The sequence below is a fragment of the Thalassophryne amazonica genome, chromosome 20 (assembly GCF_902500255.1).
Source record: "Thalassophryne amazonica chromosome 20, fThaAma1.1, whole genome shotgun sequence".
NCBI lineage: Eukaryota > Metazoa > Chordata > Actinopteri > Batrachoidiformes > Batrachoididae > Thalassophryne > Thalassophryne amazonica.
The window spans coordinates 6046259-6058984 of record NC_047122.1 but is presented as its reverse complement, the minus strand read 5'-3'; the positions used below and the strand labels follow the sequence as shown (position 1 = coordinate 6058984).

General features: G+C 42.2%; 1 protein-coding gene across 1 annotated transcript in view; it reads right to left on the bottom strand.

The window, feature by feature from the left end:
* LOC117502059 (SUN domain-containing protein 2-like) overlaps positions 1 to 12726 on the bottom strand; it is a 112363-nt gene that overhangs the window by 45495 nt on the left and 54142 nt on the right. Inside the window, exons 8-9 of the mRNA XM_034161049.1 lie at positions 10075 to 10125; positions 7618 to 7656 (exon numbers count right to left, since the gene is read on the bottom strand). Coding sequence (XP_034016940.1) covers positions 7618 to 7656; positions 10075 to 10125 — 90 coding nt within the window. The remainder of the gene's footprint in view (positions 1 to 7617; positions 7657 to 10074; positions 10126 to 12726) is intronic.

Sequence of the window (12726 nt, the reverse complement as noted above, 5' to 3'; positions counted from 1 at the left end):
TATTGTACTAACAAGAGGGGCAATGACAGCATCTTGAATATCTCACTGTGACCTTAAAATTGACCCCAAGGTCACGTAAGCGGGGGGGGGGGGGGGGGGTCACCCAAGTACACCTTTATGATAATAGAATGAAATTAGTCAATTGGTTCTTGAGATATCACGCTAAACAAGCAAAAATGGACAGACATGCTGATTGGTATATGCCCAGAATTTAATAGATAAAAACACACACCAACATCTGAACCACTTCACCGAACCAGTCACGTGGTACAACAGGGCCACAAGGCTTTGCAATGCCATCGATGGAGTCACAAGTCTGAAATGGTAGAAATCTTGAAACGCGCATCACAGAAACACTTCCTGGATTACTCGACACACGCTTCGAAGCATCGGCACAACACGAAGCATCGGCACAACACGTAGCATCGCAATGCAGCTGTGCATCCTCGGTGTAACAACACAAACATGACTGAATCTGTGGATAACTATGACGCATGCCAAACAGAAATAACTGCTCATCCACGGTAACATGCTGCCCTGGACTGTAGGACGACACACACTTCTGAACAAACCGCTGCCAGATGCCAGAAACTGCGGCAAATTTGTCCATTTGTAAGCCTTCCTTGCGGGTATTGTTGTTGTTGAAGCCAAAGTACTGCTTTATTTCAAGAAAGCGGTTACGGGGCTTTGATATCTGGGTTGCCAAATCTACTGGCCCACATGAATCGCATGGCACCAACGTAGCTCTTGGCAGCCCTTCGGAAAAGCTTGCAAGGAATGCCATCAGCTCATAGACACTCATCTGCCAGCTGGGGTTTGTTCTACGGCCCTCATGGACTGTGGAGTCTCTGATGGTCAACAACATGCTGATATCCACCAAACACAGGAAGCTTTGAAGGCGAGTTGTGATTTTGCGTTTTGCAAACACTGTTGGCCCTCCAGATCCAGTGAATGCTGTCTGTGGAGTTTCGTGAACAGAATACGAGGTCTGTCAATAAAGTAACGGTCCTTTTTATTTTTTTTCAAAAACTATATGGATTTCATTCATATGTTTTTACGTCAGACATGCTTGAACCCTCGTGTGCATGTGTGAGTTTTTCCACGCCTGTCCGTTACGTCATTCGCCATTCGAGGACAAGTTTGGACATGCCTATCTCGGCTTTCAATGCTTACCAGTCCAGTAAGTATCAGAGAAATTGTGGAGAGCTGGATATGTCCAAACTTGTCCTTTGACACGCCGAAACGTAGGTGTTCCTTTGTCTCGCTTCCAAAGCAAATCGGTCTTTACGCGCGAAGCCTCCACGCGGCTTTCCATGACAAAATCTCTTGTTAAAAGTGAAATCTGCCAGAAAATGGCTGATGTCCAGCTCTTGTGATAACCAGAGAAAGAGCACACGACGGTCTCGTATCCACAGAGCCATCCGTTTAGAAATGGTCCGGTGGCTTGTGCCGCGTCGTCGCAGCTCGGAGCGCGGCACATCCTTAAAGGGGTCCTTAAAGCTGTAGTAACAGTCCTTATTCTCTGTGAAGCCCGTAAAATTTTCACCGAAAGCCAGATAAATTTTCGAATGGTTTCCAGGTGCCTGTCTCTAACAGCTTCTGAAAAAATTCTGATGGAAAAAAAGTCCTTTTCATTCCGCCATTTCCAGACAATGAAAATCCGACGAGGGGTTGGGACCAGTCCTTCCCAAGGCGTGCTCACAGGCGAATGACGTCACCGACAGGCGTGGAAAAACTCGCGCATGCGCACGAAGCATGTCTGACGTAAAAACATATGAATGAAATCCATATAGTTTTTGAAAAAAATAAAAAGGACCATTACTTTATTGACAGACCTCGTAGTCTCCAACACTGCGGTAGAACCAAACAGTGCCATCTTTTACCTTCTCTGTGGATCCAGGTGTTATGCTCAAATCAGCAACTTTTACTTTTTTGCTTCTTGATTGCATTGGTTGTGTAAAATCTGGGGTCTGAGTGAAAGGCATCCCCTATTTATGGGTGAACTCTCAGCTCAGTGAGAGTTCAAAGGTAGGAGGTTGGTGCCGAAGTGAACTGCTTTCAAGTGTTAATTGGCACATTCCGAAGAAACAATAGGCTGCTTTTCTCTGATGAATCCTGTGTCAGCCTCCATATGTTATTATATATGAAGGCTATACAAACCACACAGTCTCAGCTCATTTATATAAAAAACAGAGGATGTTGGTCATCTGCTAAACTTTGGGGGATTTTCACTGCAGACTAAATTCTGCTCTCTGGGCTTATTAGTGTTAAGCCTGGGTCCCACCGAATAATGAAGGATGAAGAAGGAGCCACGCATGGGTGTGTCACGATTATTATGTGCCTCTCTGTACCCCACATGTGCCACGTAACAGCCTCTAGTGCGCCACAACCGACCTGTCATTAGAGCCTCAAATGGCTTGCATCAGCCACACTAAGCCATGTAGCGCCATGATGGCGCACATTTAGGCATGAGTTTGGTCCAAGCCTCCAGCCCTCCCACACCTGGTCAATTCACAGATTCACAGCAGCATTTAAAGATGTCCCTTTTTTTTTTTCAACACAGTCCAAAAATAGACACTCCAACACAGCCCCACAGTTGTGTGCTATGCACCAGGCTGCTGTCCACCTGTAATGCACCAGACCAACTAGACCCAAACCACGGGTTCCTGGAGAGCCGCTTCTGTGCTCCTCGCTGGCTCCGCGGCTCTCTGGCTTTTCTTCTGCGGCTTTAAAACTTTATATTTGTCTGTTTATTTCTGCAAAATCGCTCTTTTGCGCGAGCGCTGCTGTTGTCCTTTCATGGAGAGCTCACAAAAGAGTGATTTTTCAGTCAATATTGGACAAACACAAAGTTAAAATTTGGGTGACTGCGTGAAAGTGGATGTGTGTTTAAAGCCATGGCAGAAGCTTTGCGGCAACACAGGAGGAGCGCGCGCAAAAGACCGATTTTGAAGACATAACATAAAGTTAAAAACTGTAATATGGTGACTTGTAAGCTGCGGAAGAAATAAAGAAATACAAGTATATATATATATATATATATATATATATATATATATATATATATATATATATATATATTTTTTTTTTTTTTTTTTTTTTTTGGAAAATGATCCACAGGGGTATATAATAAAGCAGCCACCTCAGTCTGTATGCAGAACGGCACCGCCCGCAAAAGAGCACTTTTACAGAAATAAACGGACAAACACAAAGTTAAAAGTGATCATAGTGTAAAAATGACTGTTTAAAGTCAGGGAAAAAATAAAGCCAGCAAGCCACGGATGGATTTTAAGCCAGTGAGACTGAGTACAGAGGCGGCTGTCCAGGAATGGAACAGCAGCGTGTAAGCTAAAGAGTGATTTTGCAGAAATAAACGGACAAACACAAAGATTATAGTGTGATTATGGTGTGTGTGTTTAAAGCCACAGAAGAAATAAAGCCAGCAAGCCGCGGAGCCAGCGAGAGTCGGCTCTCCAGGAACCCTTGGTTCGGTTCTAGCTGGTCTGGTACATTACAGGTGGACAGCAGCCTGGTGCACAGCGCACAATTGGGACTGTACTAGAGCGTCTATTTTTGGACTGCATTTAAAAAAATGGGACATCTTTAAATGCTGCTGCGAATCTGTGAAGTGAAAACCCAGACTTTAAAGGGACCAGGTGTGGGAGAACTGGAGGTTTGGACCAAACCCATGTCTAAACGTGCACCAACATGGCGTTATGACGCTATCACGGCGCTACGTGGCTTAGTGTGGCTGATGCGAGCCATTCGAGGCTCTAATGACAGGTCGATCGTGGCTCACTAGAGGCTGCTACGTGGCACATGCGGGGTACAGAGAGGCACACAGAGGCACCTTCATAGCGGATACGTGATAGATGAAAACGTGGGTCATTCTTCGAATAATCGCTGACACGACCATGCATGGCTCATTATTCATCCTTCATTATTCGGTGGGACCCAGGCTTATTCTGCACTCTTTACCTGTATTAACTGCATCTGTTTGAACTTATTACCTGTATAAAAGACACCTGTACACACACTATCAATCACACAAAGGACAAAACTGTAGACCAACACAAGACTGGGATGTGCGACAGGACAACAGACAAGCAGCTTGGTGAGAAGGCAAAACCTGTTGGCGCAATTATAAGAAAATGGAAGAAACACAAGATGACTGTCAATCTTCCTCGGTCTGGGGCTCCATGCAAGATCTTGCCTCGGTGGGTAAGGATGATTCTGAGAAAGCTCAGAACTACACGGGAGAGCTGGGACCACAGTCGCAAAGATTACATTAGTAACACTATGCCACCATCATAAAATCCTGCAGGGCTACAGGAAATATCTGACTGCTGGAACTGCAAACAAAGGTTTCTGTACCAAATATTAAGGTACATTTTTCTATTGTATCAAATACTTATTTCATGCAATAAAATACAAATTAATTATTTAAAAATCATACAATGTGATTTTCTGAAGATTGTCTCTCACAGTTGAAGTGTACCTATGAAAAGAAAATTACAGACCTCTCCATTCTTTCTAGGTGGGAAAACTTGACTGGAATGTGACCCATGTGACCCTCAACTTTAACAAGATTCCCAGTATTTGCACTGGCCATACAGCCTCACAGCATGATGGAACCACCTCAAAATTTTACTGTAGGTAGCAAGTGTCTTTCTTGGAATGCTGTGTTCTTTTTCAGCCATGCATACCGCCCCTTGTGACATCCAAATAACTCAATTTTAGTTTCATCAGTCCACAGCACCTTATTCCAAAATGAAGCTGCCTTGTCCAAATGTGCTTTATCATACCTCAAGCGACTGTTTGTGGCATATACGCAGAAAAGGCTTCCTCTGCATTACAGCATCATACAGCATCTCTTTGTGCAAAGTGCGCTGTATAGTTGAACAATGCACAGAGACACTATCTACTGCAAGATCATGTTGTAGGTCTTTGGAGCAGGTCTGTGGGTTGACTATGACTGTTCTCACCATCCTTCACTTCAGCTTATCTGAGAATTTTCTTGGCCCGCCACTTCAGGCCTTAACTAGTACTGTGCCTGTGATCTTCCATTTCCTCACTATGTTCCTCACAGTAGAAACTGACAGCTGAAATCTCTGAGATAGCTTTTTGTATCCTTCCCTTAAACCATGATGTTGAACACTTTGTTTTCAGGCCATTTGAGAGTTGTTTAGAGGCTCCCATGTTGCCACTCACTAGAAAAGATGCAAAGAGGGGAAACATTTGCAAATGGCCACCTTAAATACCCTTTCTCATGATTGGATGCACCTGTGTAAGAAGGTCGTCAGTGAGTTTACCAAACCAATTCTGTGTTCCAATAATTAGTGCTAAATGTATTCAAATCAATAAAATGACAAGGGTGCCCAAATTTATGCACCTGCCTAATTTTGTTTTAATAATTATTGGACACTTTCTATAAATGCTAGAAACGTCATTTCACTTCTCAAATATCAGTGTGTTTATCTGCCATATGATATATTTAACTAAAATTACTGATCCAGACAACCAATCAACTAATGATTTATAAGGGAAAATCATGAAAATGATCATGGGTGCCCAAACTTTGCATACAACTGTGTATATATATATATATATATATATATATATATATATATATATATATATATATATATATATATATATACACACACACACAGTGAGGAAAATAAGTATTTGAACACCCTGCAATTTTGCAAGTTCTCCCACTTAGAAATCACGGAGGGGTTTGAAATTTTCATCTTAGGTGCATGTCCACTGTGAGAGACATAATCTAAAAAAAATCCGGAAATCACAATGTATGATTTTTTAATAATTTATTTGTATGTTACTGCTGCAAATAAGTATTTGAACACCTGTGAAAATGAACGTTAATATTTAGTACAGTAGCCTTTGTTTGCAATTACAGAGGTCAAACATTTCCTGTAGTTTTTCACCAAGTTTTCACACACTGCAGCAGGGATTTTGGTCCACTCCTCCATACAGATCTTCCCTAGATCTTTCAGGTTTGGAGTTTCAGCTCCCTCCAAAGATTTTCTATTGAGTTCAGGTCTGGAGACTGGCCAGGCCACTCCAGGACCTTGATATGCTTCTTACGGAGCCCCTCCTTGGTTGCCCTGTCTGTGTGTTTGGGGTCATTGTCATGCTGGAAGACCCTGCCATGACCCATTTTCAATGCTCTTACTGAAGGAAGAAGGTTGTTTGCCAAAATCTCCCAATAAATTACCCCATCCATCCTCCCTTCAATACGATGCAGTCGTCCTGTCTTCTTTGCAGAAGAGCACCCCCAGAGTATGATGTTTCCACCCCCATGCTTCTCGGTTGGGATGGTTTTCTTGGGGTTGTTCTCATCCTCTAAACATGGTAAGTGGAGTTGATTCCAAAAAGCTCTATTCTGGTCTCATCTGACCACATGACCTTCTCCCATGCCTCCTCTGGATCATCCAGATGGTCACTGGTGAACTTCAAATGGGCCTGGACATGTGCTGGCTTGAGCAGGGGGACCTTGCTGCCCTGCAGGATTTTAAGCCATGACAGCATCATGTGTTACTAATGTAATCTTTGTGACTGTGGTCCCAGCTCTCTTTAGGTCATTGAGCAGGTCCTCCTGTGTAGTTCTGAGCTTTCTCAGAATTATCCTTACTCCACAAAGTGACATCTTGCATGGAATCCCAGACCGAGGGAGATTGACAGTCATCTTGTGTTTCTTCCACTTTCTAATAAATAATCATAACAGTTGTTGTCTTCTACCAAGCTGCTTATTTGTTGTCCTCAAGTCCATCCCAGCCTTGTGCAGGTCTACAGTTTTGTCCCTGGTGTCCTTAGACAGCTCTTTGGTCTTGGCTATGGTGGACAGGTTGGAGTGTGATTGATTGAGTGTGTGACAGGTGTCTTTCATACAGGTAACAAGTTCAAACAGGTACAATTAATACAGGTAAAGAGTACAGAATAAGAGGGCTTCTTAAAGAAAAATGAACAGGTCTGTGTGAGCCAGAATTCTTGCTGGTTGGTAGGGGGTCAAATACTTATTTGCAGCAGTAGTATACAAATAAATTATTAAAAAAATCATACACTGTGATTTCCGGACATTTTTTTTAGATTATGTCTCTCACAGTGGACATGCACCTAAGATGAAAATTTCAGACCCCTCCATGATTTCAAAGTGGGAGAACTTGCAAAATCGCAGGGTGTTCAAATACTTATTTTCCTCACTATATATATATATATATATATATATATATATATATATATATCAGTTATGACCCAGGCAAGACTGATACAAAAAAGCTAAAAGTTAAAAAAGCAATAAACAGCATTAATTGATGATGATCACAATAATAATAATAATAATAATAATAATAATAATAACCCTCTTTGCATTCCTCTGATACTAAGAGTTTGAAGATATTGATCTTTTAAACCTTTTCAAAATTCACAAATGTTAAATACACAAACTGTCTTCAACAAGTTGTGTAATTTCTTAGTTTGGCAGAGGTCTGCACTTTGAGTGCTTCTGTATCTGTGCAGAAAAATACTTTACAACTCAAATTAAGAAAACAACATAATTCTTTCATCTGTAAAGCGAAGACAAACAGATGGTTTTACCTGTGAAAGAAGGCTTTCCTGCTTCATCTGCAGCTTGCTCTGCAAGCAAACACACAGATGAGTTAATCTCAAATAAATCTATATTTAGTTCAACATGAGAAACCTGTAAATAATTCTAGAAATGATACAACTTAAATGATTAAAGAAGAGCTGGAAAGGAGGTAAGTACTGCGTTTAGCAAGCAGAGAGCAAATTGCATCTGTGACTGAGCTCATCAGAGGAACACATGATGTCACCTACAACCGGCTTGGGGGGGAGTAACACATCAGTCAGTGTCAGTACAACCTGCAACAACACTTTAAATTTGAAGGGTTTGGTCTACCATGAGGTACAGCCTTAGACATGATGGCATCACTATGGAAATTCTAATGAACACCTTTTATGTAGTCAAGCACAGGGTTATGAAATATACACTGGCAAGCAGCACTTTATTTAAAAAAATATGCAACATACTGTATTTTTCATAATTCACTTGGTCGAGTGTTGCAAAAAATGAAACAAACAAAAAAAACAAAATAATATATCATAATAGCAAATCACAACACTTGGAGAATCACATTTCTTAAGAATAGAGATGTTACATTGTCGAATCAACACACAAGCATTGTGATAATATCATACTGGGAGATAAGTGCATCGCCCCATCCGTGTGATAATATCATACTGGGAGATAAGTGCATCGCCCCATCCGTGTGATAATATCATACTGGGAGATAAGTGCATCGCCCCATCCGTGTGATAATATCATACTGGGAGATAAGTGCATCGCCCCATCCTTAAAACATAGCATAATACACTACAAACGTGTAGCTACATGGTACCATGTTACCAAAAACTTTTTATTTATTTTTTTAATCAACATGTTACAATATAACAGAAGGTAATATAACTGTGCAAGACTCAAACCTGAAAAAGCAAAGAAAGAGCTGAATCAACAAGGTGTCTTGAGAAACCCCCCACAATAGAAGAATGGACAGATATACAGTAAATGACATTTATGCTATAGAAAGGATTTTTTTTCCCTCATGGTCTTAAAACCCCCCCCCACAAATACCGTATTTTCTAGAATATAAGTTGCAGTTTTGTTTTTTGTGGATTTTTTTTTTTTTTTCGCTAGTTTGGGAGGCCCTGTGACTTACTCGGTTGCAATTTATATACTGAAAATCATGTATTTGTTATTAACAATAATAATTACAGTAACTATTTATATCAGACTTTCACAGGAATGAAAGCACTAAGCAAAATAAAATTTCAATAAGTAGCAGAAAATGAATGTATATTAAAAGATAAATGGCAGTAATAAGTACACTTCAAGAACCCACAAAAATCCAAAATTAAGGGCCGTGTCCCACTGGCGTTTAGGAGGATTTGCGCATGAAATGAGGAGACAAAAGCTGAGCGTCCGCAACAAAGGTGGGCGGAAATGACAAATGTCCCGGGGTGGATCAGCGAATACATGACGAAGAAAAGCGGATGTAACAGGGAACAGAAGCGAAGGCGACCGCGGAGGCGCCCCCATGAGGGGCACAGCGGCCGTGATGCACTCGCTTCATCCGTGACCACTCTGTCTGCATGCGCAACATACCATTTGCGACCGTGATGTGGCCAAGCTGGGCACGCGTCATATCTGTTTTGCACGCTGTCCCGGTCCGCTGCCAAGCCGCGCCAACCCGTCGGTTGCGGATATCAGCGGATGACAGGGGATATGCGGCGCGTTGGTTGTGTATGTCCTGCATATGTCTTCAGTATGTGTTCAGGCAGTGATGCGGATCTCATCTGCAGCAGGATTTTTGAGACGCTCAAAAATCCTGGCTGCGGACATGCGTGCCTCTGCGGATGATCACACACGTGTTCGGATGGCGGCCGAGTCATACAGGAATGTTACACGGTTATTGCGGTTGTTTGGCAGATGTGGGCCACTTTTGTGCGCATTCCATCCGCAAATCCTCCTAAACGCCAGTGGGACAGGGCCCTAATGAGCAGATAATACAGAAATAAGGTGTGACTAAAACTCTGGTATGATGTATGCATGGGTTTTTCTTCTTCAAGTGGCCTTTTTTAACAGCTGTAACTTGTACTGTGCCTTATTTATTAAACACTAGGCAATACAACCAGATTTTATAGAGGTGCTAAGTGAATGATTCTGTGCATCTGTGGGCAGGGGCTGGGGCGATTACTGTTTCGCTGATAAATATTCTGTGATTTGTGCATGCTTTTCCTCTCCAAAAATGGACAGAGTTTCAAAAGTTCCTAAAGTTCCTATGTTGTAAACATCTTTGAACAACAGAGGAAACAGCCCAGTTGTGCATTTATATTTATTATTATTATAAGCTGCCGCCAGAAAATAAAGAATATTAAGAATAAAAAATAAAACCACAACAATAATAATTTGTTATTGCTGCTGACAGAGTTAAAAAATTGTATTTCTCTGAAAATTTAATTCAATTTGCTTCCTACCAGAAGATGGTTCATCTCTTCTTTGACAGCAGCAGATATGATGGCTGGATCCTATAAAAATAAATATTGAGTTTGTAATGTGAAAAAACAACATGAATGATAATTCTCAATTTAATCAGCAATTCTTCCAAGAAACTTTGAAAATTTGTATTGCGAAGTCTGCACTAAGGCAGACTGACAGAATACATCTCTTCTATAATTATCAGCAAGAAGCAAATTAACAGTGCTCATAAACAGGCTGTAATATTTCAGGGACCGTCAAAAGTCGTTCATAGCTGAAGGCTTGGAGTTACACGGACATGAAATGAGAAACCTGTAGTTTGAAAACCCACTTGCATCGAAACACTTGACGCACAGTGTAATTTGACCAAGTTTGTAACTACCAATCAATCAAACAACTTTATTAATCCCACAAGGGGCAATTAAGTTCAATCAGCCAGTAAAAACCACAATAAAATATAACAGTGTATAAGACAATACAACTAATAAAAACAAATAAAAAACTACCCCCGCTAAGGTTAATAAAGCTCAATGTCAACCTATGGAAGGGTGGACCAAACTGCGACAGCAGCAGGTTAGCTATCAATATCTGTAATGTCAAATTCAAATTCAGCCTCACATTAATGGTATAAATGAGGAAAATTGAAACAACTCTTCATTAATGCAAAGGCCATCTCTCCACAAAATGTTGCAATCCATCTATCACAATTTGAGTTATCTTATGTGTGGCAAGACACACAGACAATCACACAGTCTCAACACTCCTCTGACAGTTGGTGGAAGTTATAATAGTGCATCATCTGCAAACACGAGACATACAGTGCATCCGGAAAGTATTCACAGCGCTTCACTTTTTCAACATTTTTTCCACATCGGGGTGAATGTGAGGCATTATTTGTAAAGCGCTTTGAGCGTCTGATACAGATGGAAAAGCGCTATATAAATGCAGTCCATTTAACATTTTACCATTTCTTAATGTCATATTTTTAATACATTTGCAAAAATGTAAAAAAAAACAAAAAACTGTCACATGTTGTCATTACGGATTTTGTAGCGTAGAATAGAATAGAGCCTTTATTGTCAGTGTACATATATACATACATATCACAAAATTTGTCTTCTACATTTAATCATCCTAATTACAGTTAGACACAATCCAACCAGTAGGAGCAGTGGGCAGCCACAGATGTAGAGACGCTGCCTTGGTTGAGGCTGTGAAATGAAAATTGTGAAATCCGAGGAAAATTTTCAATTAATTTTGTATATAATAAAACATTTTCAGCATCTCCTGAAAGAAAAAAATTCCAAAAGAAGTGCATATTTAAATGATCCTAGATTCAACCTTGCATTTGAACTGTCAATGATAATGTTGAAATAACAGAATATGATATGGAAGTAGGACCTGGAATGATTTTCCATTTAATTGTAAACCAAATTATGCATTAACTCAGAACAATTGTTGTGTGGGCCGCCAGGAGGTACTGCTGGCCCACCACCAGAGGGCGCCCTGTCTGGAGTGCGGGCTCCAGGCACCAGAGGGCGCAGCCGCCTCACAGGAGCAGCCAGGGTGACAGCTGTCACGCATCACCTGCAACAGCTGTTACCAATCATCTGATCGGCAGGAGTATATCAGCAGGACGACGTCTCCACCTCTTTGCCGAGATATCGTTTCTACCGAGAAGGTAACGTGCTCAGCTGACTGTTAACAGTGATCTTTGTGACTTTTGTGCATTGCTCTGAGAGTATTTCCCAACGAGAGGTGGAGGTAACTTACCTGCCGTTCGGATTCCTGGGTGCGAACGCGCCCTCCTTTAATTGTCCTTTGTTCCTCGCCAGCAGTACCAGGTCCGACACGCGGAGGCAGTGGCCACCTGGGAGTTCGGGACTTGGCAGCTCCAGTATTCCCGGGGTATGGTGGCGGAGGAAACCGTGTGGTTCCGGTTCTACTTTGGAGAGGCGTCTCCTATCTTCGAGCCTGCCCACACGACACCTGTGTGAATTTGACTTTGTCCATTATTGTAATCTGTTGTACATGTTGTGCATATTCACAACAGTAAAGTGTGTTATTTGACCTATTCCATTGTCCGTTCATTTGCGCCCCCTGTTGTGGGTCCGTGTTCCTACACTTTCCCAACAGGATATCTCGGCCAACGTCATGGATCCCGAGGGGCGTCAACCGGCTGTTGAACGGCCAATGGAAGACCAGGGCGCACAGGAGTCCGCAGGAGGAATGGTCGGTGAGTTGCAGCGGATCCTCACCGCTTTCACGGCTCGAATGGATTTAATAACCGAGCAGAACGTCCTCCTTAACCGCAGGGTGGAAGCTCTCGCCGCACAGGTGGAAGCACGCCCTCAGGGCGCTGCTGCGGCTCTCCCTCCTGTCGACCCTGTGCGTAAAAGTGACGTTCCACAGGTCGTTCAACGCCCCCTCCCACCTTCCCCGGAAGCATACATAAGCCCTCCAGAGCCGTACGGAGGTTGTGTGGAGACGTGCGCGGACTTCCTTATGCAGTGTTCACTCGTCTTCGCACAACGTCCTGTCATGTACGCGACTGATGCTAGCAAGATAGCTTATGTAATAAACCTGCTTCGCGGTGAGGCACGCGCTTGGGCTACAGCGCTCTGGGAGCAGAATTCACGGCTCCTTCTGAC